The sequence below is a fragment of the Antechinus flavipes genome, chromosome 3, assembly GCF_016432865.1.
Source record: "Antechinus flavipes isolate AdamAnt ecotype Samford, QLD, Australia chromosome 3, AdamAnt_v2, whole genome shotgun sequence".
In the NCBI taxonomy this organism is placed as follows: Eukaryota; Metazoa; Chordata; class Mammalia; order Dasyuromorphia; family Dasyuridae; genus Antechinus; species Antechinus flavipes.
The window spans coordinates 521,262,349-521,290,225 of record NC_067400.1 but is presented as its reverse complement, the minus strand read 5'-3'; the positions used below and the strand labels follow the sequence as shown (position 1 = coordinate 521,290,225).

The window sequence follows — 27,877 nt, the reverse complement described above, 5'->3', positions numbered from 1 at the left end:
GTTGGAGGGGATGTGCGAAAACAGGGATATTAATACATTGTTGGTGGAATTGTGAATGTATCCAGCCATTTTGGAGAGCAAATCGGAATTACGCTCAAAAAGTTATCAAACTGTGCATACCCCTTTGATCCAGCAGTGTTATTACTGGGCTTATATCCCAAAGAGATCTTAAAGAAGGGAAAGGGACCTGTATGCACAAGAATGTTTGTGGAAGCCCTCTTTGTAGTGGCCAGAAACTGGAAACTGAGTGGATGCTCATCAATTGGAGAATAGCTGAATAAATTGTAGTATATGAGTATTATGGAATATTATTGTTTGGTAAGAAATGACCAATAGGATGATTTCAGAAAGGCCTGGAGAGACTTACACGAACTCATGCTGAGTGAAATGAGCAGGACCAGGAGATCATTATATGTTGGAATCCTTACTAACTGTTAACTAATTAGAGTTGATCTAATCTTACAAGAAGATGTTTTGGGCAGAACCTGAAACAAGGTACTAAGTAGAACTAATTAATACAAGGCTTGTGTTCACACCTTTACTCATTGGAGTTCAATGAGTTCATAACCTCCCTTGAAGCTCTTTGGGCCAGAGAGCACTATGGGAGAAAACCCATAATCCCTCTCTCTGGAAGGAGCATAAATAGGCCAATGGGCCAGTCGAAGAAGTTCTTCAGAGGAAGAAGCTACAAGTAGAGATTTTACCGGAATGATATGAAGAGTGGAGCTGGTTGGAGGCTGAAGAAAAGCAGAGGCAGAGGCTGAAGAACCAGACCTTTGGATTTGGCGACATTCGGAGAGAGCTCTTGGAACCAAGCAGAGAGATAGGCCTCTAAGCTAACTGAGCTATATTGGAGATAGTAAAAGATCTGAACTTTTATCACCTGGCTGCGTTTTGGGAAGAAAAAGCTCACCACATTTTGGCGCCCAAACAGGGACCGATTCAAATCCATCGGAACTAGATCACAACAATTATATACTTCAACAACAATACTATATGATGATCAATTCTGATGGACCTGGACATCTTCAGCAATGAGATGAATCAAATCAATTCCAATGGAGCAGTAATGTACGGAACCAGATACACCCAGCGAAAGAACTCTAGGAGATGACTAAGAACCATTACATTGAATTCCCAGTCCCTATATTTTTGTCTGCCTGCATATTTTTTTTTTAATTTCCTTCACAGGCTAATTGTACAATATTTCAGAGTCCGATTCTTTTTGTACAGAAAAATAATGGTTTGGACATGTAAACTTAATTTGTATTTAATGTATACTTTAATATATTTAACACATACTGGTCATCCTACCATCTAGGAGAGGGGGTGGGGGGAAGGAGGGGAAAAACTGGAACAAAAGGTTTGGCAATTGTCAATGCAGTAAAATTACCCATGCATATAACCTGTAAATAAAAAAGCTATTAAAAAAAAAAAAAAAAAGACTAGTTCCTAGCACTACAAACAAGCAAGAGATATATCCAAACCATTCTAGAATAGTTTAATGTCTACTCTTTCAATAGATGGTAGAATCCAAGGGGGAAATGATAGTCTTTAGTAAAAGACAACCAAAAACAACAACAGTAACAATTTTAAAGTACCTTATGATATATACTAGATATAATTTTTAAAGTTTAAAAAAAAACCCAAAGAACATATAGAAGAAAATTTGGGAAATATTTTAGAGGGAGAATCCAAAAGAAGACTAGATTAATTATAGAATATGAAGTTATTTGGGATATGAAGGGTGAACTTCATGGAAAAGAAAGCATATATCTGTTGACATTGATCAATAAAGGATTAGATATGTCAAATACATCTATATATCTTATAGCACCAATTAAAATTTAATACATACCTGGTAGGTGTTATCAAAACTGTCATACATGAATCTGGTGATCAAAGATGTCTTTCCAACTGAAAGAAAAGGACAAGATTACTCAATGGTAGCATTCCATGTGTTAGAACTTAACAAATTTCCAATTCCCATTAAAAAATGTTTTAAAGCAAGAATACTTTCAGGAAAAAAGTCTGCAGATGGATTACCTAACATTTCCGGGGGGGGGGGGGGGGGGGGGGAGGGGGGAAGATAACTATTAGGATGAAATGAATTTTCAGCAAAAAGCAGTAATTAGAGTAGAATAAAAAAAAGGATAGAAAAGTAGAGTAGTTTGTAATTCCTTTAAAAATTTTCTTCATTTCATCATTTATACAAAGGAGAATGGCTCTTGTGTGTGCGTGTGCATGCGTGAGTATGTGTGTTTTCCCTTTTTGTTTTAGACACAGGTACTCAATGACATAATTAAAGTTTTTCCCAATTAACTTTCCTTCTGCACTGATTCTACTCATATAAAAACTGCTTCATTTCAAACTGCCAAAACTACTTATCTTTTACCCTTGTTTCTATGCCTGGTCTAGCTAAAAGCTTTGGCATCTACAGCTATAACAGAAAGGTCTTATGTGTAAAAAATATTCAGAGCAGAGCAATATTTTATGAGATCACAAAGAATGGGGAAGAAATACTCATTTATTGGAGAATAGCAAAATAATTTGTAGTACAGGAATGCAAAAGACTATTAAATTCAGAACCTCCTCCTCTGAGGTTCATACTATCCAAGTATATCACCCAATCCCCCCTCTCCCAACCATTATCTATTTGCCCCCAAGACATTCTTTCTTCCTCAATGAGTTTTAGTGCCTATCTCAGTCTCTCAACTTCCTCACAAAACAGTAGTTCAAACAGGAAGCAAGCTGCCCAACTTCCACACACATATTCAAACAAAACCCTGAAGCTAACTCTAGACTAAATAAGGATCAAGAAATCCACTAAGAAACTACAATGTGTGATTTTTCATCCCAAAATGAACAAAAATCAGCCAGAAATTCAATGGGAATAGGTACTCAAGAAAAGTGAAATCTAGCACAACCAACTATAGAGAGGACATTTAAGGGAGGCAGCCAAGAGCAGAGGGCTTCCCTGAAAAAGCTCTAAGGATGGGAACTTGTAAACCTCAAGGAATAGCAGACATGATGTCAGAATATTAGGACTCAGACATCCTAGGCCTAGAACTGCACTAAGATCTTAAAGAGCGTTGTCCTGATGAAGGGGGAGGGAAACTGTTCCCTTTAAGATTATCACTTTAAACTTATGTTCCCTCCTTTTGATCTGTGATCCTTTTTGGAGTCTCCTTCCTCCTCCCCAGATAAGTTATCTTTTGGGGATGTCAGATTCTTTGATTCAATTAGAAATCTTGGTCAAAAAGCACCCTTTTGAAGTGTTTAATTCCAATAGGAGATCTGGGCCAGATACTAGGAAGCACCTAAAACCTGGGGAACCTTGGCTTCCTGAAGCCTCAAGACTCCTTTTAAAGGGCAGTTTCTAAACTCACTCTGCAGAAGGTCTAAATTAGCTTGCTCTGACCCTGCCCACTGAGAAAGGATTCTCTTCTCAGATTCTCAATTTCTTTTCCATTTCCTTAACAGGACCTTGCCACTAAAGAAGGTCAGTCTCTTAGTAGAACTGGCTTCCTGTCAAACAATAAACTTTCATTTTTGCCAATTAATAATTCGGGTTTCATGAATTCTTTCGTAAAGAACCTTTGCACCAACCATAAGGGGATTTTAACAATTCTTTGATGCCACTAACCTTATCACTAAGATTCTAGTACTATGAAAGTCAAAGATCTAGAAAGCTGAAATCCAGGATCTGGGCAGGCAAATCCAAATAGGTCCAACTACCTCCACCCAAAAATACAAGCCTTAGCACAAAGCTCCAATTCAGGAACCAAAGCTGGAGAGTGGGGGAAAAAAAGCAAACAAAATATTGACTAGGATGAAAAAATTACTTCATATCAACTCCATGACAACTCACAAGCAAAGACTCAAAGGAAAAAAAAAAGATTTTCCACAAGGATAATTTGAATACCTAGAAATAAATGTACCAAAAGATTTTTAAAACAAGATAAAAACTCTTCAGGAAAGAACCAAGATAGCTTAGAAGAGAAAATGGAACCTTGGCCAAGAAACAGTCTTTCTTAAAACTAAAGCAGACAAAACAGAAATCAATGGTTCTTGGAGTCAACAAGAAATATTACAGTGTCTCTACCACAGCGACTGACAGAATACTAAGACTAGCTAGTATGAGAATTCTAGGTGGTGCCATAATGGACAGAATATTGGGCCTGGAGTCAGGAAAATCTAACTTCAAATCTAGCCTTACACACTTTCAGCTGCTTGACTATGGATAAGTCACTTAAATAACTTTTCTCTGTATGCCTCAGTTTTCTCAATTGCAAAATGACAATAACATTTTAACAAGCATCCATCTTTCAAAGTTATTGTAAGGATCAAATGAGGTAATATTTTATAAAGCACTAAGTATAATACCTAGCAGAGAATGGATACTTTGTAATACTAATTTCTCTCCCTCGACCCCATATTATGGAATTTCAACGAGGGAATACATACTAATATTCTATCAATGACCTTACGTTCCAATTCTCCAAACTACTTAGTTCTTATGGTTTACTGTGATAACTCTACCACAGCCCACAAAGAAGGTCAAATCCTCGATCTTGCCATAACTCACAAAGAGTTTACCTCTATGTTCATAAGCTTTGAAATCTTTTATCTGATTATAATCTTGTCATTCCACCTTTCCCTGTATCTTATAACAGTTCATTTTATTCTTTGTTCTCAGTGTCCTAGTGAGCTCAAATTCCTCCACTCTTTTGTTCTTTTCCAAGCCATCCATCCCTGCATTGATTATTCTACCTTCTCTCCACTATATGGGCTCTACTTAATCACAGTGCCTACTTTAAATATTTTTATTCCTCTTCAATCTTTACAACAACTTCTCAGCTAGAGATTTTAAAAATAACAGATCAAATGCTGAGTATCCTCAGATACTACGCCTTTCTTTTACTTGTTTCTCCTGAAGAAGTAGCCCTCCTCCTGAAGGCAAACTCTTGTATAAGCACCTTTGACAACAATCCCTCATCTTCTCTATATATTCCCATTATCATTCCCATTCTCTCATTACTCTTCAATTTCTTCCTATTTATTAGGTCTTTCTCTCCTGTTCAAATATGACCATCTCTCCCCAATACTTCCCCCCTTCATGGCTATATCCTTGTGAACAAAATGGAGTGATATCTCTCAAGACAGTTGTGAAAATCGAGTAAGGCTTCATCTACCCCAGAGTTGGAATGGGTCTGAAGATATTCCTTGGGCACTGACTCAAGGACATACCTAAGTCCCCTTCCTGCTATTCTCCCATGACATCATTTTACTCCTACTTGAATCAAATATGTGCAGCTATGTATCTATTGGCCAAAATTCAATTTCCTGGATGTTCCTTCATTTAGAATGTAAGACCCTCAGCCAATGAGGATAAGGGTCAGTGGTGGGAGGGGTTATTTGCGGTAGGGACTATTTAAAGTGTCAGATCTGTCCCAAAGGGTGCCTCCTCCTTTCAACTGCTTGCAACTGCAGGGATGCCCAATTCTCTCAAGAACTTTCATTTTGCTCCTCAAGATATCTCCAACTTCTTTTTTAACTAAATGGTGATCACTCACTCTTCTGAGCCACACCATTGAGCTACAATTGGTGCCTCAACTTCTAAACTCTGCCATCCGACTTCAGACTTTGTCATTTACTTAAAACTGTTGTTATCAATTCTTTCTTTTTGGGAGTTGGGGATGAAGAGATAACATAACTGAGCTTAAGTGACTTGGCCAGGTTCACAAAACCAGGAAGTGTCAAGTATCTTAAGACCCAATCTGAAGTCAGGTCCTCCTGATCCCGGGCCAGTGCTCTTCCCACTGTGCCCCCTAGCTGGTCCATCAATATTTCTTAATTTCTAAATCTAATGACTTCTCAATTACTTCTACTTCCTGATTTCTATACAGTTTTTGGGTCATCACCCTCTCTTCATGTATAATCTCTCTCCTTAATAGAACACTGTACATAGTAACACAGCAAGATTATGTGATGATCAATTATGATACTTAGCTCTTCTCAGCAATGCCGTGATCCAAGACAATTCCAATAGATTTGGGATAGAACTGCATCCAGAAAGCACACTGCAGACTGAATTTGGATGGAAGTATAATATTTTCACCTTTTTTTTTGTTTTGTTTGTTTGCTTTTTTCTCTTTTGGTCTGGATTTTCTTGTACAACATTGCAAATATGTAAATGTCGTACACATAACCTATTGCTTGCTGACTTGGAGAGGAGACAGGAAAGAAGAAAAAATCTAAAACACAAAATCTTACAAAAATGAATGTTGAAAACTTTCTGTATATGTATATAGAAAAATAAAATACTACTAAGAGGAAAAAAAAATCTCCTTATTTTAGGATTCTGTGACATTGTTCTCTCCTGGTTTTTTCTTGTTTCTTTTTTTCCTTTGCTGGATCATCATCCACTATCCATGAAGACCATTCTTCATCTCCAAAGGAATACCTAACTAAGAACTTCTCTTCTTTCTCTATACAATCACACTTGATGATCTCATCTGCTTCTATGGACTTCAACTATCATCTTTATTTAGATGATATCCAGAAAGAATTTGGAACACAAAAATATAGAGGTAAAATAAATCTTAAGATGGAAACATTAAATAAAACCTGTAAGTCTATTCAAGCCAAAGCAAATTACCCTAAAGAAAGAAAGCACAGGGATAATTTAAAGTTGTAGGTTCCTAGAAAAATATGACAAATCAAAAATCTCTGACTACTATACTGCAAAATATAAGGAAACTGCCCACTTGTGAATACAGCAATTGAAACATAGAGCAACTATACAAAACAAAGAAAATTACATTCTTAATGCTATACTGCATATATTCATTAAATTTCAGAATTATAATAAAATTTTTTTTCATGTAGTCAGGAAAATACAAAGAACAAAGGACAATTTGAAAAAGCCAGTATTAACCAATAGTAACAAGTAAATGAAACAATATATTCCAATAAGAAAAGGTGTTCACATTACAACAAAAAATAACATACTGAAAAGTTGAAGAAAGAAGCTTATCATCAATTAAAAAGGATGGTCTCTAAAAATAGAGCATGGCACCTTGAGAGAGAGAAGTGACAAAGCAATGGCCAAAATTATTAGATATTTTCATATATGATTCATATTATATACGATATGCATAAATATACACACTTTTTCAAAATAGAGTTCCAATTTATAGTTCATATATAATTCATATCATATATGATATATGTAAATGCACTCACTTTTTCAATTTAAAGTAAAAATGAGATTTTATTTCTTATACTATATAACAGCAGGAATAACCATATTTAATAATATACATCAGAAAAGGCATAAAACAGGAAGACATATATTTAACCAAAAAAGTTCATTCTGATGGAGAAGATTCAGCATGAACTCCTGATATAAGAGGGATTCTCTGTGAATTAGGGCCTTCTAGTTCCCCTGATCACTGACATCATGTTCATTATATCAAAATCATTGAACAACCAGAATTTCTTGTAAGAGATCTATAATCCCTTAAAGGAGTTTGATCTAATAATTCATATAAGGAAAGATCAAATGGTGAAGAATGCCAATTGCCCAATTTTCCCTTTAAAAAATTCTCCCCGTTTTACTTATTATGAAATCAGTTAATACTAAACATTTCCATATAAATGTGAAAGAGAAAAGGTATTATGCAGTACATTATATATATGCATATATACATATAATGCAGTGCATTAAAACTGCAGATTCTTTATGATGCAGAGCATGGTTTTTTGTATTTTAAGTGAATAAAAAAATCAATATGCTTAATGCTTAAAAAGAAAGAAAGAAACTTGAAAGGCAAATTATGTGGTGAGTACATCAACCACAGAGATAAAAAATGAAAATGAGATTGAATCAAAGTTGGCCAAGTGCATTTTACCTACAATCACCATCAGAAAATACAGACTCATGACATAGATGAGTTATATTTTTACAATTCTCTTTGCATTTGAGCATGAATTCTGTGTGCAGGAATAAGCAATATTTGTTTTAAAACTGTAAGATCACATATACTTCTCACAATCCTTCATTTTGCTAAGTACAAAAACTGCCTTTTAAGTGAAATAATTTGAGAATGATAGGAGATGATTGGTTAAAATTTTAAATAAATTCATAAGATTGCTTTAAATTTTTATCCACTCGAATTTTTTCAAAATGTAATATCCTCTTACAGTAAATAGTTTGAAGAGAAAAATGAAACAAAGTACAAACTAAAATAATAGACAGTTTAAGTTAGTAAAAATACAAGTAAAAAGTCCAAATTCATAAGTATTATCTGTATCACTGGAATACATAAATACTAATACTAATGAAAAAGAAAGACTAATGTTTGTTTTATATGAATGTTTTACCTGCAAAAGTATGAAACCTAACAAATATAAAAGATAATTTGAAAACACACATGCAGAATATGTGGGCAAAACAAAAGAATTTTTCAAAAGAAAATACTCTTCTTATGATAAATCAAAATGAACTTTTTCTAAAATCACCTCAAGATATCATAAGGTCACTCACAGAATTAAAATGAAAAAGATCTTATTCATTAGGAGAAATGTTGGTACTATCTTCAGCTACTGAAATAAAGAAAGCTTGACACACAAAGTAGCTTCAGCTAATATAGCATGAAGAACTATCCCTTATCCCTGAAGACTTTGGAGATTAATTACATAAGAAAATAAAATGTTTCTTATCTTGTAAAGTGAATGAAGTACTAGCTGAAATAGCATAGGTATTGTGGCATTTACTATGCCACTGCCCTTTTCTATACATTCATACAACTACTTCTCTATTAGAATCTAATCTCACAGAATTAAATAATTAGAGAAATATAAATTACTTATGGGTTGACCAAGTCAATAGGATAAAGTAAAAATATTATCTAAATTATTGTTCATTCTAAAAAAATTAATTAACAAAATTCATCTGAAGGAATAAGAATTAATCAAACATTACAAGTTAATAAACAGAAGTTGATCAGGAGAATGCATTAAGTATAGAACATAAAGAAGGCAAAAGAATATAGTATCAGATATATAGATGATACCAATCCTGATGGCATAAAGTGAAGAATTAAGAAGTCTCTTGACGAGGATAAAAGAGAAAGGTGCAATAGTTGGCATGAAGCTTAACATCAAAAGAACTAAGGTCTTGGCAACTGGTTCCATCATTTCCTGGCCACAAAAAAAAAAGGAAAAAATGGAAGTAATATCAGATTTTATATTCTGGGGCTCAAGATCATTGCAGATGGTGAATGCTGTCATAAAATTAAAAGACTTGCTCCTTGAAAGGAAAGCTATGGCAAACCTGGATAGCATATTAAAAAACAGCAACATCACTTTGCTGACAAAAGTATGTATACTCAAAGCTATGGGTTTTTTTTCCTCAACAGTAATGTATGGTTCTTAGAGTTGGGACTATAAGGAAAGCTTAGCATCACAGAATCAACACTTTTGAGAAATGTGGTGCTAAAGAAGAGTTGAGAGTTTCTTGAACAAGAAACTTATATTCAGGCTATTCATTGAAAGATCTAATACTAAAGTTGAAATTGATAAACTTTAGCCATATAATGAGAAGACAGGACTTATTAGAAAAGACCCTGATAATGGGAAAAACTGAAGGCAAAAGGAGGTGAAGACAGGATAAATGGATAGTGTCGTGAAAGCAATGGACATGAATGTGGACAGACTTCAAGAGATAATGGAAAATAGAAGGGCCTGCATTCTCCAATTGATAAATGGTCAAAGGATATGAACAGACAATTTTCAGAGGATGAAATTGAAACTATTACCACTCATATGAAAGAGTGTTCCAAATCATTATTGATCAGAGAAATGCAAATTAAGACAACTCTGAGATACCACTACACACCTGTCAGATTGGCTAAGATGACAGGAAAAAATAATGATGAATGTTGGAGGGGATGCGGGAAAACTGGGACACTAATGCATTGTTGGTGGAGTTGTGAACGAATCCAACCATTCTGGAGAGCAATCTGGAATTATGCCCAAAAAATTATCAAATTGTGCATACCCTTTGATCCAGCAGTGTTTCTATTGGGCTTATATCCCAAAGAAATACTAAAGAAGGGAAAGGGACCTGTATGTGCCAAAATGTTTGTAGCAGCCCTGTTTGTAGTGGCTAGAAACTGGAAAATGAATGGATGCCCATCAATTGGAGAATGGCTGGGTAAATTGTGGTATATGAATGTTATGGAATATTATTGTTCTGTAAGAAATGACCAGCAGGATGAATACAGAGAGGACTGGCGAGACTTACATGAACTGATGCTAAGTGAAATGAACAGAACCAGGAGATCATTATACACTTCGACAACGATATTGTATGAGGATGTATTCTGATGGAAGTGGATTTCTTTGACAAAGAGACCTGAGTTTCAATTGATAAATGACGGACAAAAGCAGCTACACCCAAAGAAAGAACACTGGGAAACGAATGTGAACTATCTGCATTTTTGTTTTTCTTCCCGGGTTATTTATACCTTCTGAATCCAATTCTCCCTATGCAACAAGAGAACTGTTCGGTTCTGCAAACATATATTGTATCTAGGATATACTGCAACATATCCAACATATAAAGGACTGCTTGCCACCTAGGGGAGGGGGTGGAGGGAGGGAGGGAAAAAAAAAAATCGGAACAGAAACGAGTGTCAATATAAAGTAATTATTAAATAAAAATTAAAAAAAAAAATAGAAGGGCCTGGTGAGTTGTGATTCATGGGATCACAAAGACTCATCAGACTAGACTAGATTGAAAAAACTGAAATAAGTCAGAAATATTGTGGTAAGAGTCACTATTTTAAAAAACCTGTTGGTAAATCTGGAGCAAGATTCTCTGATCAGTACCTCATTTCTAATATGTATAAGAAACTGATTTGAATTTATGAGTTAATCTTTGACATGTAACAGTCAAGTGATGTAAAAAGGCGGTTTTTCTAAAGAATTTATCAAAAGCCATATGAAAAGTTTCAAAAAAAGTTTCAAAAATATTTAGAGAAATACAAATAAAGAACTCTTGTGTTTCCAGCCTACTCCTAGATTATCAACATTTACAAAAAGGGTAAATAACAAATATTGGAAGGGCTGTAGGAAAACAGATACATTAATGCTCTGCTGGTAGAGCCATTCTAGAAAGCAATTCAGAACAATGTTCAAAAGGTGATTAAATTTAGGAATGGCCAACAAAACAAAAATTCTATGAAACATGAATATCACAGAATTATTGCTGTGCCATAAGCACTGAAACAGATTCCTGTAGAGTCTGTAACTTTGCAGAACTAATAATGGCAATACCACAGCAAGAGAAATGTTTAGTGTAATGGACAACTTTTTAAGAACGAAAATGATCTAAATGTAGAAACATTGTATTGAACTGGGCACTGTCAAGAGCTCTATGAATTTAAGGATGAAACACAAGTCTAACAAGAACTAGTTAAAAATCTAACTCTTACTGCATATTTCATAATCACTTATACTAAAAAGAATAAAACAAGTCAGAAGCTCCATAGTTTTTCAAGATTGTACAAGAGTATTCCAACTTTTAAAAAGTCAGTTAAAGAAGGCTTTTCACAAAATTGTGAAACAAAAGAGCCCAGAGCTTTCCTGTAACAAAATACTTCAAATAACATTAGAATTAAAACAAAAAATTATCATTGTTTGAGTGATCATAGTTATGACAAAACAAATGCTTTTTAAAGCAAAAATTCCACCAGAAATGCTTATATTTGATGAACTGTTTTTTTAAACTAAGCATTCTTAGATAAATCACTGCAAGGTCTTCAAATTATAATATTTTGACTTAGTTAAAATGACTTAAATGTCTATATCATTTAACTTAATCTAACATGAAAACTCCAGAGCCAGCTTACATACAAAATTATTAACTTATATATTTTCCTCAACTTAAAAAAAAAAACCCTGAAAAGGAAAAATATGATTTACTTATCATTTCACTAATCCATCAAAATGATTCTCATTTTATTTTTAAAATCTACATATCTCTAAATACAAATGGATAAGGAGCTCATTTGCCATGATCAAATAAATGTACACTTGTTTTAACTTCATCACATGAAAAACTAATTAACTTATTTCTTCATAGTTACAGGAAAAAAGTAGGTGTTATGGCCAAAGAAATACATGAACTGATACAAAATCAAATGAGTAAAATCCTAAGGATACTGTATACAATTACAGCAATATTTTATGATGAACAACTGTGAATGACTTAATTTTTCTCAACAATACAATAACCCAAGACAACCTCAAAGGACTCATGATGAAAAATATTATTCACCTCCATAGAAATAACTGATGATGTCTGAATATCAAACAAAACATACTATTTTTCTCTTCCTTCATTCTTTCCTCCCAGTTCATTTTCTTCTACAAAATGACTAATATGGAAATATGTCTTACATAATTGTACATGTACAACCTGTGTCAAGACTGTTTAACTGTTTACTGAATCAGAAAGGGAAAAATTTTGGAACTCCAAACTTTTTTTTTTGATTGAATGTTTAAAGTTGTCTTTCCATGTATTGGGGGAAAAAATAATGAGAAGGAGGGAGAGAGGAGGGAGGAATAGAGAACACATGAAGAAGCAAAAGGGAAATGGGGAAAAGGGGTGAAAGGGAAAAGGAGGAAAAAGGGGAAAGGGCAGGGCAGGACAGGGAAAGGAGTGAGAGTTGCAACTGAAACCTTTTTATGTTCTTGTTAAAAGTTTAACAAAGCAATTGCTACTTTTCGAAGTTATCTTATTTGTGTGAAACAGTTTTCTACTATAGCTAGGATAAAGACAAAATATCTATCATGATTAGTAGTTGAAAAAGAAAGGTAAGTATATTATTTAAATAAATATCATGCCTTAAGACCAAAAAACAAGCTTATCTATAACAATAATCTTATTATCATTTTATAAATCATAAATATGAACACTGTAGATGATTTGTCAATATTATTGAATTATAAATAACACATCTATGCACAAAACCTTAACTTGCCTCCAAAATTCAATAAAATAAATAAATGGTGATTTCTATCCCAAAAGTGAGGACAAATTCATAACTTGTGCAAAAGGGCAGAGCATCTTACCAATCATGGTAACTTGATTTACTTTAATTTACTTTACTTTTCTTATCTCAAGCTTGCAAGATTCAAAAACTAAAACAGGAAGCAAATAATTGAACATGTAAAATTCTGTATTTCAATAGTCTTTTATAAATTCTTAGATAATAAACCTATTTTTATAGGCTCATTTAAAACAGAGAAATCAAATAAATTGAAGATTTAGAAAAGATTATTAGATTCAGCAACTAAGAGATTATTGGTAATTTTGGAAAGCAGTTTTGGTTGAATGATGAGCTCATCATCACTTCTGAAATTTGTAGTTTTAAGAATTTCTAATACAACAAGGATCTTGCCTGAGCTAATACAACTTTTTCTGGTTCCAGTTGAGGGTTCTCTAACCACTTTGCCATGTTGCTCTATTTGAAGTTAAAAACTCAAACTACAATATAAAAAACAACAGCAAAAAATATATATATAGTTCCATTTAGCTCCATTAAAAAAGGCTTGAGTGCAAAGTACCAGAAAAAAGATCACATTCTGCCTGGTAGGTACTTGGAACACTGCATTCAATTATAACATTTTAGGAAAGACAATAATACTAAGCTGGACAACATATGGAGAAAAATAACCAGTGACGTGAAGATTCTCCAAATTATGCTATATAAATATCAATGGCATAGTAAAAAATTCTAACAATGTGGAGAGGAAAAGCCTGGATCTGAATCTTAGCTCTTTCAAGTACTTAAGTGACTTTGGGTAAGAACCTTTCTTTGTGAGCCTCAGGTTTCCTTGTTGTAAAAAAGGTTCCTTCTAATTCTAAATCTGTGTTCCTATGAAACTGATAAGTTTATTCCAGGAAAATAATAAGACTTAAAAGAATATATGAGAGCCAGCTGTGGTTTAGGCCCTTAGTCACTTGGTCAGGGAACTTAATACATGAAAACATTGATTTCTGCATAATGAAACACAAGATTTGTGGATTTAAAATACAGTTGTAAACATTTATAAAACCCAAAATTGTTTTTGTGAATACTTTAATAGCTGAGCTGAATAAACTGCTCTGGTAGATATCCTCTCTCTGGAGAAGTCTAAGTAAATCAATCCTAGAAAACTATTTTTATAGGATATTATAAATGGAATTCAACTATAGCCAAGATAATTCAATTAAAGGGCCTATAAGGTAGGTTTCTTTCCTGATCATCATTCTTGTTATTTAGTCAGTGACAAAGCAATGTACTGGATGAAATGCTGGACCTAAAGTCAGAAAAACCTATAATTAAATCCAGCCTCAGATACTTACTAGTTGTGAGACTCTGGACAAGACACTTAACCTGTCTGTCTCAGTTTCCTCATTTGTAAAATGGGGACAATAACAGCACCTACTTCCAGGTTTGCTGTGAAAAAAAAAAAAAGAGAAAGAGATAATGCTTGGAAACTAGAATAAATGGGTAGAATTTACAGTGAAATAAATGTCAGTTTAACACATGGGAAAACTTCCTAATAAACAGGGTTGTTCAAAAATAGAATAACTTTAAATTGGCAATGAATGAACTTCCTGTTAGTAAAAATGTGTTCATGCAGAAATTAGCTAGCTATTTGTCTAAGTATGCTACATAGATTAACTCTTGATGTTCCTTCCAATTCCATGCTTTTACAACTATGTGAACTCTAGGGCAAATTACTTCATCTCTCAAAGTCTCAACTTTCCCATCTATAAATGAGTTTATTATACTAGATCTTTAAAGTCCTTTTCTACACTATCCAGGAATACAAAAAACAATTAACTTTCAAAATTGAGAAACCAAGGAAAAAAAATAAATTTGCTAATACATTGCCATTAGGCTTCAAAAAAAAGTTTTATATGTAAATAATTCTTTCACTCCAGTGTACTCTGATGCCCACTGCACTAGAAATAGAAAGCACACTATGTAGAGGTCTATCATAAAGGTCTGGTAACAGATGTATGTCTGTTACCAAAGAACCATTCAAGCTAATTTAGGAAAAACCTATCATGAAGTTGACTGAAGAGTGACAAATTTTTTAGTCACAACTACTCTTTAAAGCCCATCAAACTAAGTGGTAGAGAGGCTGGTATTTGTATCAATGAACTGAAAAACCAGGAGATAATGTATTCTTGAAATACAGAAGCTCAAACAAATGTCTGCTGCCATTGTTAAAAATCACTGTTACATTAATTTATCAACACAGCATTCATAAAACAGATTTGGATAGTGAAGTAATCAACATACCAACAGATGGAAATTAAATGCATACAATAACTAATGTGAGTGGCAAATGTTAAAATCTAATGTTTAATTTAAAGAGCCCTGGCTAATTTTTTTATATTCAGTTTTCTTATCTCAAGTGTTTAAAGTTTCTGTTCTTCTTCCTCTATCCTCAGGATAACATTGCTGAAATTTTAAGTTTGATGGCAGGACCCATGTTCAAGGAATAACATATGTGAAAACATTGATTATATATATATATACACAAATATTTCCAAATGAATTCTAAGTATTAGAAAAGCCATGTGTCGATTTTTCTATACTGTATCATTCTGTACAAAAATTGAACAATAAAATAATCTTCAACTGCCCTTTATCATGGGTCATTGCTTTCTGTCAAATATTAAAAATTGCATAGTATAAACAAGAAGCATTAACATGCTCTAATTGCAATGTATACCCAGTTCTTCATTCCATACAAAGCTAATCATTGTAATATTCAGATAAATAAGCTATATGGTAATCAATTTAATCAAAACCAGTTATTTTAATAATGCATCGTTTTTGGCTGACATACTTATTACTCTGAAGATCTGTTTAACTTACAAAATGGTATTCCATTCACATAGTAGGTTTCAGTATGTATCCAGGAAACCATTTTTTTCAGTTAAATCTTTAAGCCTATGACTTACAATCCTTCCTTCTAACAGTGGTTTTAAAAAGTGAAGTCAGCACTTTTACATGAGCCAGAATAAGCAATGAAATAAAAAGCGTAGTCTTAAAATATTAACAACACAAAACCTCAAGAAATTTTTGTTTAAAAGTAACTAATAACATTAATAATTCAGTCTTGGTGTTGGATGTTGAAACAATTCTGTTATGGCAAAACCACTATATTGGCAATTTTAAAATTCTATTTTGTTTTTTAAATTATATAGCTTATATAATACTTTAAAACACAACTATACTATAAAGCAAATCTTTATGGTAAGTCAAATGTAATACTTATAAGGATTACTCAGCATTCCCTTTCCCCCCTTCCCCATAATAAATCTGAATATGGAGCACATTTTAGAGAACAGGATACAGAGATAAAGAAACTTGCAAACAACTGTACAACTCAAAAGCATCAAAGTTAGCATCTAAACCCACAGTATCTTCTGAATTTATCACTTGTTCTACTTTGTCAGCGAAGCCCTGTTTAGCTGTAACTAGGATGAAACAAGTACACACATACAAGACTAGTATGTCAACCCAGCCCCAGGAGAACATAAAGATGATTAATAGAATAAAGAAGAGCAACCTTGGATATTACATGAATTTGTAATTAAAAAATAACAAAAGTACCATATTTACATATTATTTTTGGTTTGCCTGGGCACAAAAAGGGGTCTAGAACCCTTTCTTCTGACAACGTTGTCAAGAACAGGCCTGGTGTGTTCAAAGTCCACAGCTTCTCAGTCAGAATGTCGTGATGATCCTTAAAGAATGCAGTACTCAAATAACAGGGGGTAGGATGCCAGATAAGAAAGGCCAGAATCACACAAGCCCAGTCTCACAAGAAGCAGGGAAAGCCGAATTTAAAACAAAGTTCTAATATAGAAAGAATGAGTTAACCAAAAAATATCAAGACCATCATGATACCAGAGATGATCAAGATATAAATACGGGAAAGGAGAATTAATTCCAAAATAATCTACAAGCAAAATCTCAACAACAACAAAAATAGAATTTCCAGAAGAAATGAAATCGAGTTTTTTTTTTTAAATTTAAAATGAGAGTGAGAGTTAAGAACTACTAAAGAAATGAGAAGTGTGAAAAAAAAAAAAAAAACTTGGAAAGAGAATCAAAAACTTAGCATAAGAGATAAAAAATTAATAGGCCAAGTAACTGACTCCCTGAAATAAAAATGAGCAAATTGAAGTTATAATTCCATAAAATAAAAAGAATTAAAAATAAAGAGACTAAAAAAAACAGAAGAAAACATAAGTTATCTCATATCTGAAATGAATGATTCAGAAAACAGATCAAGTAGAGTTAGGTTAAGATATCTCGATGCCATAACTTTGAAAAGTAGCTAGATATCATATTTCAAGAAATTATGAAAAGAAAAATTCAAGCACACTAATGTACTATTGGTAGAGTTGTAAATGAAGAGATAAAATTGATACATCCATTCTAGAACAATTAGGAAGTTTGTACAAAAAGTTACTCAACTTTATATAACTTTGATCCAAATACAAACTATTAAGCTTGTACATCAAGGAGATTAAAAGGAGGAGAGGGAAGGAGGAGGGGAAGACCCCAGTAAGTACAAATTTATAGCCATTACTTTTGTGAAGGTAAAGAAATAGAAAATAGAAGGTGGGGGGAGAATAACAGCTACTAAAGTACAAATTAAATTCAACAAAAACTACTAGAAACTCTGTAAAACAATCCAGAACAAACTAGATTCAGACCACCATCTCATACCATTTATCAAGATAAGATCTAAATGGGTACATGACTTAGACAGAAAGAGTGAAAAAAAGAAAAATTATAAACCAAGTAAGAAATTATCTGGCAGGTCTCTGGCTAGGGAAGACATGGATCCCAGAAAATAAAATGGACAGCTTTGATTACACAAAACTAAAAAGGTTTAACATAAACAAAACCGATGCAGGTAAAATTAGGAGATAAGAAATCAGGAAAAAAAAAAATTTCAGATCAAATTTCTTTAATAAAGATCTTATTTCTAAGATACATAGAGAATTGATTTAAATAGGGAGGGAAGGGAAGGAAAAGAAAGGGAGGAAGGGAAAAGAGAAGGAGGGAAGGAAGGAGAGAGAGAGAGAGAGAGAGAGAGAGAGAGAGAGAGAGAGAGAGAGAGAAAGAGAAGGAGAAAGAGAGAGAAAGGGAGGGAGGAAGGAAGGAAGGGAGGGAGAAAGGGTCATTTCCCAATTCATAAACTATTGAAGGATGTGAACCAGTACTTTATAGAGGAAGAACATCCATATGAAAAATTATTCTAAATAATTAATATTGAGGGAAAGACCAATTAAAACAACTGTGAGCTTCTACTTCATAACATCGGATAAGCAAAATTTAAAAAAAAAGTGACAAATGATGATGGGACTATGGGAAAACAGGTTATTAATAAATTGTTTGTGAGGCTATTAACGAATCTGGCCATTCTGAAAAACAATTTGATCACCAACAAAACCCAACAACAAGAGATACCAAGAGAAATTCCATTCAGAATAACTGTTGATAGCATAAAATATTTGGGAATCTATCTACCAAAGGAAAGTCAGGAATTATATGAGCAAAATTACAAAAAAGTCTCCAACAAATAAAGTCAGACTTAAATAATTGGAAAAATATTAAGTGCTCTTGGATAGGCCGAGCGAATATAATAAAGATGACAATACTCCCTAAACTAATCTATTTATTTAGTGCTATACCAATCAGACTTCCAAGAAAATATTTTAATGATCTAGAAAAAATAACAATAAAATTCATATGGAACAATAAAAAGTCGAGAATCTCAAGGGAATTAATGAAAAAAAAAAAATCAAATGAAGGTGGCCTAGCTGTACCTGATCTAAAATTATATTATAAAGCAGCAGTCATCAAAACCATTTGGTATTGGCTAAGAAATAGATTAGTTGATCAGTGGAAAAGGTTAGGTTCACAAGACAGAATAGTCAACTATAGCAATCTAGTGTTTGATAAACCCAAAGATCCTAACTTTTGGGATAAGAATTCATTATTTGATAAAAACTGCTGGGATAACTGGAAATTAGTATGGCAGAAACTAGGCATGGACCCACACTTAACACCATATACCAAGATAAGATCAAAATGGGTCCATGACCTAGGCATAAGGAATGAGATTATAAATTAGAGGAACATAGGATAGTTTATCTCTCAGACTTGTGGAGGAGAAAGAAATTTGTGACCAAAGATGAACCAGAGACCATTACTGATCACAAAATAGAAAATTTTGATTACATCAAATTAAAAAGCCTTTGTACAAACAAAACTAATGCAAACAAGATTAGAAGGGAAGCAACAAACTGGGAAAACATTTTCACAGTTAAAGGTTCTGATAAAGGCCTCATTTCTAAAATATATAGAGAACTGACTCAAATTTATAAGAAATCAAGCCATTCTCCAATTGATAAATGGTCAAAGGATATGAACAGACAATTTTCAGAGGATGAAATTGAAACTATTACTACTCATATGAAAGAGTGTTCCAAATCATTATTGATCAGAGAAATGCAAATTAAGACAACTCTGAGATACCACTACACACCTGTCAGACTGGCTAAGATGACAGGAAAAAATAATGATGAATGTTGGAGGGGATGCGGGAAAACTGGGACACTAATGCATTGTTGGTGGAGTTGTGAACGAATCCAACCATTCTGGAGAGCAATCTGGAATTATGCCCAAAAAGTTATCAAATTGTGCATACCCTTTGATCCAGCAGTGTTTCTATTGGGCTTATATCCCAAAGAAATACTAAAGAAGGGAAAGGGACCTGTATATGCCAAAATGTTTGTAGCAGCCCTGTTTGTAGTGGCTAGAAACTGGAAAATGAATGGATGCCCATCAACTGGAGAATGGCTGGGTAAATTGTGGTATATGAATGTTATGGAATATTATTGTTCTGTAAGAAATGACCAGCAGGATGAATACAGAGAGGCTTGGAGAGACTTGCATGAACTGATGCTAAGTGAAATGAGCAGAACCAGGAGATCATTATACACTTCGACAACGATATTGTATGAGGATGTATTCTGATGGAAGTGGATTTCTTTGACAAAGAGACCTGACTCAGTTTCAGGATAAATGATGGACAGAAGCAGCTACACCCAAAGAAAGAACACTGGGAAACAAATGTGAACTATCTGCATTTTTGTTTTTCTTCCCGGGTTATTTTTACCTTCTGAATCCAATTCTCCCTGTGCAACAAGAGAACTGTTCAGTTCTGCAAACATATATTGTATCTAGGATATACTGTAACATATCTAACATATATAGGACTGCTTGCCATCTAGGGGAGGGGGTGGAGAGAGGAAGGGGAAAAATCGGAACAGAAATCAGTGCAAGGGATAATGTTGTAAAAAAATTACCCTGGCATGGATTCTGTCAATATAAAATTATTATTAAATTAAATAAAATAAAATATTAAAAAAAAAAAAAAGAAAAACAATTTGGAACTATATACAAAAATTTATTAAATTGTGCATTTTTCTACCCAAAAATACCTGTATTATGTCTATCCTCAAAGAGATCAAGAAAGAAAAAAAGTCCCATTTATATAAAGATATATTTTTTACTTAGAAAACAGTTCTATTTGCAGTGGCCAACAACTAAGGGAACATGAAGGATGGCTAAACAAGTCATGGTATAAAAATGTAATAGAATATTACTGTGTTACAAGAAATTATAAAATGAATGGTTTCAAGGAAACTTGGGAAGTTTTGTACAAACAGAACTAAAACAATTTTTACAATAACATCATTATTGTTATAACGCAAGACAACTTTGAAAATCTTAAGAATTCTCTCAGGTCTATATAAATCTAATCAGAAAATAAATAAGAAGTCAAGAAGATGAACAGCTGCACACATATATTGTATCTAGGATATACTATAACCTATTCAACATGTAAAGGACTGCTTGCCATCTGGGGGAGGGGGTGGAGGGAATGAGGGGAAAAATCGGAATAGAAGTGAATGCAAGGGATAATGCTGTAAAAAATTACCCTAGCATGGGTTTTATCAATAAAAAGTTATTAAAAAAAAAAAAAAGAAGATAAACAGAAACTTAGTAATCTAAACATGATAAACATCTGGAGAAAACTGAATGGAAACAGAAAGAAACATAGCTTTCTCTCAGTGGTACATGGCACCTTCACAAAAAATAAATAAATAAACTTTATATGCAGAAAATAAATACATCAGCATCAATTTGAGATCATAATGCACTAAAAATTACATTTAATAAAGGTCCATAAAAAAATCAGAGACTATATAATTTAATCTTAAAGAATAGATTCAATAAGTAATTTCATTAAAGAGAATAGTAATAGTGAAACAACATACCAAAACTTATAGAATGTTGCAAAACCAGTAATCAGACCTAAATATATATATATATATATTTATATATATATAAAATATCTTTTATATTTTAATTATAAATATAAATTTATTTATAATTACCATTATAATAAGATTATATGAACTGGGTATACAATTTTAAAAATTAGGAAAACATTTAAAATCCCCAATTGGAAATCCTAAAAATTAAAGGTCAGATTTATAAAAGTGAATTAAGAAAGCCAATACATTAATAAAACTTGAAGCTGGTTTTATGGAGGGAAAAATAATAAAATAATTTTAAAAATGATTTTAAGAGAAGAAAACTACATCACTAGAATCAAAAAGGGAAGGGGTGAATATATCATTAAAGAAAATAAAATTAAAGCAATATTATTTAACTCCTGGCAAAGATTTTTCCAAATTACATGTCAATAAATTTAACAACTTAAGTGAAATTAAACATTACTTGCAAAAATTTAAACAGCCTAGATTAATAGAAGAGAATGTAGAATATTTTTTAAAATCTGTTTTAGAACAAGAAACTGAATAATCCATAAATGAGTTTCCTAAGAAAATGGTATATGTGGTTTCATAAATCTTGGGGCATAATTCAAGATTATTCTACAGAATAGCTGGATTAGTTCACAGTTCCATCAGAAGTGTCTTAGTGTTCCAATTTTTCCACAACCCTTCCAAACATTTGTTATTTTTGACTTAGCAATACCATTAATCAGTCTGTTTCCCACGATGATCAGGAGAAAGGAAAAGAAGCTATTATGTTCTTAAAAAAATATTTATAACACTTCTTTATGGTGGTAAATGAGGGGATATCCAACACATTTGGGGAATGGCTAAACAAATTGTAGTGTATGATTGTTGGAATACTATTATACTGAAAGAAATAACAAGCAAGTTGATTTTAGAAAAACATAATGATGTGCAAGAAATAACAAAGTAAAACAAGCAGAACAATGAATATTGTATATAGCAACAGCAATATTGTTCAAAAAGTAACTATGAATTACTAAGTTATTCTAATTAACAGAAATATCTAAATAAACTACAAAGGACTGAAGCCATGTCCTATGAAGGAAGAAGCCATTTACTTCCAGAGAAAAAAATGATATATACAGCTATGCATTGAATGATTTGACAAAAATGGGGGGAGAGGGGGTTTGTATGTGTGTGTGTGTGTGTGTGTGTGTGTGTAAAATGTTGGTCTTATATAATGAGGGGTTGAGAGGGAGACATTGTGCAAAACGCAACAAATAAATCAATAAAATTTTCATAGAAAAGAAGTAAGAAAATACACCTTTCCTTCTCAGAGGCGAGGAATTATAGATGTGTAATACTGAATACATATCAAAATCATTTGATATGCTGGTTAATTTTGCTAAGCTGCATTTCCCTCCCAACTCTTTTATTATTCTTTTTTTATGACGTATGACTTATAGGGAAGCTGTGGTTTTTTTTTAATCTATTAATTGGATTTGATAGTCTGAAGTTGCAAAAAGATCATGTCTTTTTACAAATAGGTTAAGTTAAGCGTTCCGCTTTTACTTTCCTCCTGTTTTTTACTTCTCTAAGTAAGACTTCTAAAGGTTATTGTGGTTGGGAAGCCCTCTGGTCACCTTAAAGTGAGATTAGGGGTGGCCCCTTTAATCAAATTAGATAGTTTCTGGTCAGCAGAATTACTCTAATTCTACCATAAGACCTTCCTCCCTTGCCTTCTTTTTCCAGACTCTGAGGATCAGTGCTTTCACAGAGCAGCACTTTGTAAAGTAATATTAAGTTCTTCCTCCCCACACTGGGAGTGATGATGTAAGAATGAATGTTTCATGTCCCTTTACAATTGTAGATTTTCTCTCCTATCAGCATATACATTATCAGTGCTTAAGTGTACACTTAAGTACCAATGTTTTCCATATTCTGAAATTACAATTCAATAACTAGCTTTATCCCATAAATAAGACCACTTCTAACATCAGATTAATTAATGTTAACCTGTTTCAGGAAGGAAATAGCTACCAATAGTTATAGGGAAAATAATTTTGAAGCAACTGTCTCTGAAATGTATAGGGAACTACATCAAATTTATTTAAAAAAAAAAAAAAAAAAAAAAAAAAAAGGCCATTTCCCCAATTGATAAATGATCAAAAGATATGAACTATGCCCAATGGGCTATAAAATTATACAATTCCTTTGATTAGATTTTTTTACAATGGAAAAGGACCTATTACGAAAATATAGCAGCTCTCAGGGCAAAAAATTAGAAATTGAGGAATGGCTGAATAAATTGTGGTATGTGATCATGATGGAATATTATTGTTCCATGGGAAATGATGAGAGGATGCTCTCAAAAACAAAAACGAAATAACCTGAAAAATTCTCCATGAACTCAAGCAAAATGTAATGTAATGTGTACAAAGTAATAACAATGTTGTGGCATGATCAACTATGATAACTCTGCTATTCTCAGAAAAACAATGACTACTCTGAAGGACTTATAATGAAAAATGCTAAACCATAACAGAGAAAGAATTGATGATGTCTGAATACAGACTGAAGCATGCTTTTTTTTTTTTTTTTTAACTTTATTGTTACTGGGTTGTTTTTTTTTTTTTTTTTTTTTTTAAGGAGATCTGTTTTCTTTTACAACATGTCTTATTAAAATGTTTTTCATGACTTCAACATGTGTCTTCTTAATGGGAGAGTAGAGGTGGGAAGGAAAGGAAAGAATTTGGAACTCAAAGTTTTTTTAAAAACAAAAGTAAAAAACATTGTTTTACTGGGTAAAAATAAAAACATTTAAAAGAAAAAAAGTTAAACTATTTCTTTCTGATAAAACTTCATTGTCAAAGATCATAAAGTGCCTATACTCAAGGAGAAGGCACCAAGGAAAATATTGGTGCCAGTTTTCATTTGCTTATAATGAATCATGGTTTAATTTTTTATTTGCCAAATGGAAATATCCTTTGTTAAGGAAAAGAGTAAAAAATTATGCTGTGGAAATGTTTATAAACATCAACCTGTATGTAAAAATGCTGTTTTATATCCCAAAAATTTCAACATAAATGTATGGTTTCTTATTGTTAAGAAGAAAAGAAAAAGAAAGAAAATCTCTCACACACACACACACACACACACACACACACACACACACGGAGGGGGGAGGGGGAGGAAGGGGAAGGAAGGAAAGGAAGGAAAGAAGGAAGAGAAGGAGGGAAGGCGGGAGGGAGGGAAAACAAGAGTAACATTAAAATTAAAAGTTCTGCAGATAAATTATTCCGGCTGGCCAAAAGGAGGAGAAATAACTAGACTAACGGATGTTCCTTAAACTCTGCTTTCCATTTCTGATGTTTGTACCTTGCCTATACTCACTCCTCATTTCTACCTCTTAAAACATCTACCTTCTTTCAAGGCCCACTTCAAAGAATTCTTCCCTAGTTTCCTAGTTACCATTGCCCTTTCCACATTCAAATTATCTTTTAAAAAATATTTTATTTCCCTAATACAGGATTCTTAACCTTCTTTTTTAACCTGGACCCTGTATTTACACAAACTAAAATATATTAGATTGTGAAGGGAATAAATATATGTGAATACTTGGCCAAAAAAAAAAAAAATTATGAACTTAAATTCCCCAGGTTAAGAATTTCTGCCTTAAGTAGAATAATAAAGTCCTTGAAGGCAGGGTTATTTTTCTTCCCATCTTCCTATCTCCAGGGTGTAGAATGTTTTCTATGCATTAGGCATTTAACATTTGGTACAATAAATTAAAATTTAATGCCTACAAAGGTACTAGAGTTATTAATTAAAATCTCTTAAATGCTTAAATCTGAAAATAATTTCTAGAAAAATTCAATTGATATTCACAGTATTCTTAATACCTCTAGAAATAAAATTTAAACTCTACCCTATACCAAACATTTGTCAGAGAATTCTCGAAATCAGACCATCCGCGAAATCCCATTTTTATCCTTTCTGCATTTCTGTATAGACCAACCATGACAATCATCTCTGTCTGATTCCTATTCAGTTTTCCAGTGAGCATTAACATTCATTTGGCAAGCAAGTGAGACTGAATGTATTCCAAATCATAAATCTACATAATTGAAACATTCTATGCCCTGGCAAATGAGAAGGAAAAGCCAAAGTTTAGCTACAGACATGCCTCTAATCCTTAAGAATCAAAAATGAACCTGTGACTACATTGCTCATTTTCTCAATATTCAGTAATATCTACTATATTAAAGATCTACTGTAAGCAACACAACTAGAAAATATGACAAATAATTTTTTTCTAGAATTTCTCACATTGAATAAATACAACATATACTATTAAATATTTATATTTAATTGGCACAAGGTTAGGAAACAGAAATATTATTTGTTGCTGAGCATTATTTTTTCTCATGAATTCCCTATAAAAAAGCATAGTTTTATACTATTTATATAACCGTATATGAGAAAGAGGCATTACTTCTAAATTCTCTTTAGTAATGGGATTTTGCCTGTATTATCCATCTCTGATCATATGAGACTGAGAAAATAAGCAGTAAAACATCAGGTTTTGGTTTTGGTTTTTTTCAAAAAATAAATCCCATGTAAATCCAACGTTTTATTAACAGAAGTCAGTAAGTCAAAAAAACATTAAGTGTTTCCTCTGTGTCTAGCACTGTGCTAAGCTCTGGGGACACAAAGAAAGATAAACATCCCTGCGCCCTTGAGAGAAATTATTAATAACTAATGATTTGGAGAAATCTAGAGATTTCCCTTTTTTCTAATATCCTCATTTCTAAAGTTCACTCTCCAGACGAAATGAATGAATCCGATAAAAACGAATTAGCTTTCTTAACAATCTTGTTCAGGTCCCACCTATGTAGGGAAGCCATTATACTCTACTCAGGTTTGGTGGGGATAAATTCTTTGAGTAGATTGCCCAAAAATGGAGGAAAGGGGAAGAGATAGGATACAGAAGAAAATGACATAATCAAAGTTCAGAACAGGTTTAGGAGTGACAGAACCCACAAACATTCAGAGTGTAACAATTTTCAAGCTTGAGATATCTTGGAAGGATTTCAGGAAAGGTCTGTTGCAACAGGGGAGGAAGAACACTTGTAAGTGGGACAAAGTCCAGTGCCTGGCATAGCAAATCATGCGGGAGAATCTTAGCCAAAGTAGAGCAGTGTGGTTACTTTATCCTGGTTCAGAAGGTCAGATTAGCAAACTATCTACCAACATAACCACAAAAGGCAAATTTTAAGTCCCTAACAGGTGGAACGTGGCCAGGCCACTCAGAGGAATGGAGAAATTTGAAGTCCCACCACTGCACCACTGCAGTAGTAAGAAACCCATGGTGCCCTACAGATGAAACTTGGGACAATCTCCCCTGTAGCCTAGGAACAGACAACCTTTAAAAATAAGCAAAAAAGCAAGAAGAGTTCTGACCATAGAGAACTATTATGGAGATAGGGAAGAGCAGAACACAAACTCATTACAACAAAAGCAAAATGCCTGCAGATGAAGTCTCAAAGGGGAATGTTAATTGGACTCCCCAAAAGGCTTCCTTGGAAGAATTCAAAAAGAATCTTAAAAGAAATAAAAGAAAAATGGGGAAAAGAGGAGAGTTGTGAAAGCTTGAGGAGAAAAGTTAATACTTTGGAAAAGGAATCACCAAAATCAATTGAAGACAACTCCTTAAAAAATAAATTGGCAAAATGGAAAAAAAAAAAATCCACTGAAGAAAACAACTCCTTTAAAAGTACAATTGGCCAAGTGAAGGAGATAAAAAAGCTAAGAAAATAATTCACAAGGGGCAGTTAGATGATGCAGTGGGTAGAGCACCAGCCCTGAAATCAAGAGGACCTGAGTTCAAATCTCATCTCAGACACTTAACATTTCCTAGCTGGGCAAGGAGAGAGGGAGAGAAGAAGAGAAAGAAGAAAACCTAGATAAATAGCCCCTGATGTCCTAGAATTAGAGGGCAAGATAATCATTCAAAAAATTCACCAACCACTTCCTGAAAGAGATCCCCAAATGAAAACAATATTTTTACTGGAATATTATGTCTACATTCTAGAATTATCAGATCAAGGAGAAAATACTGTAAGCAGTCAGAAAGAAACATTTCAAATATGGAAAAGCCACAATCAGGATTACCCAAGACCTAGCAGCTTCCACATTAAAGGAACACAGAATCTGGAAAATGATATTCTGAAAGGCAAAAGAACTTGGACTACCCCCAAGAATCAACTACCCAGCAAAATTAAACATTATTTTTCAGGGGAAAAGATGTACATTTAATAAAATAAGGGATTTTCGATTAATTCTGATGAAAAGACCCAAACTGAACAGAAAATCTGATCTTCAAATATAAGACTCAAAAAAAGCATAAAAGGGTAAACAGGAAAGAAAAAGAATTGTTTTTAA

At 33.1% G+C, this 27,877-nt stretch overlaps 1 protein-coding gene across 7 annotated transcripts in view; it reads right to left on the bottom strand.

The window, feature by feature from the left end:
- RAB6A (RAB6A, member RAS oncogene family) overlaps positions 1-27,877 on the bottom strand; it is a 114,022-nt gene that overhangs the window by 40,169 nt on the left and 45,976 nt on the right. For 6 of the 7 annotated variants that reach the window (XM_051987146.1, XM_051987141.1, XM_051987140.1 and 3 more), the window contains exon 2: positions 1,859-1,917. In XM_051987146.1, coding sequence (XP_051843106.1) covers positions 1,859-1,888 — 30 coding nt within the window. In that variant the 5' untranslated portion in view covers positions 1,889-1,917. Of the gene's footprint in view, positions 1-1,858; positions 1,918-14,422; positions 14,504-27,877 lie in introns of those variants that run through there. The other variant, XM_051987145.1, reaches the window with a different exon arrangement.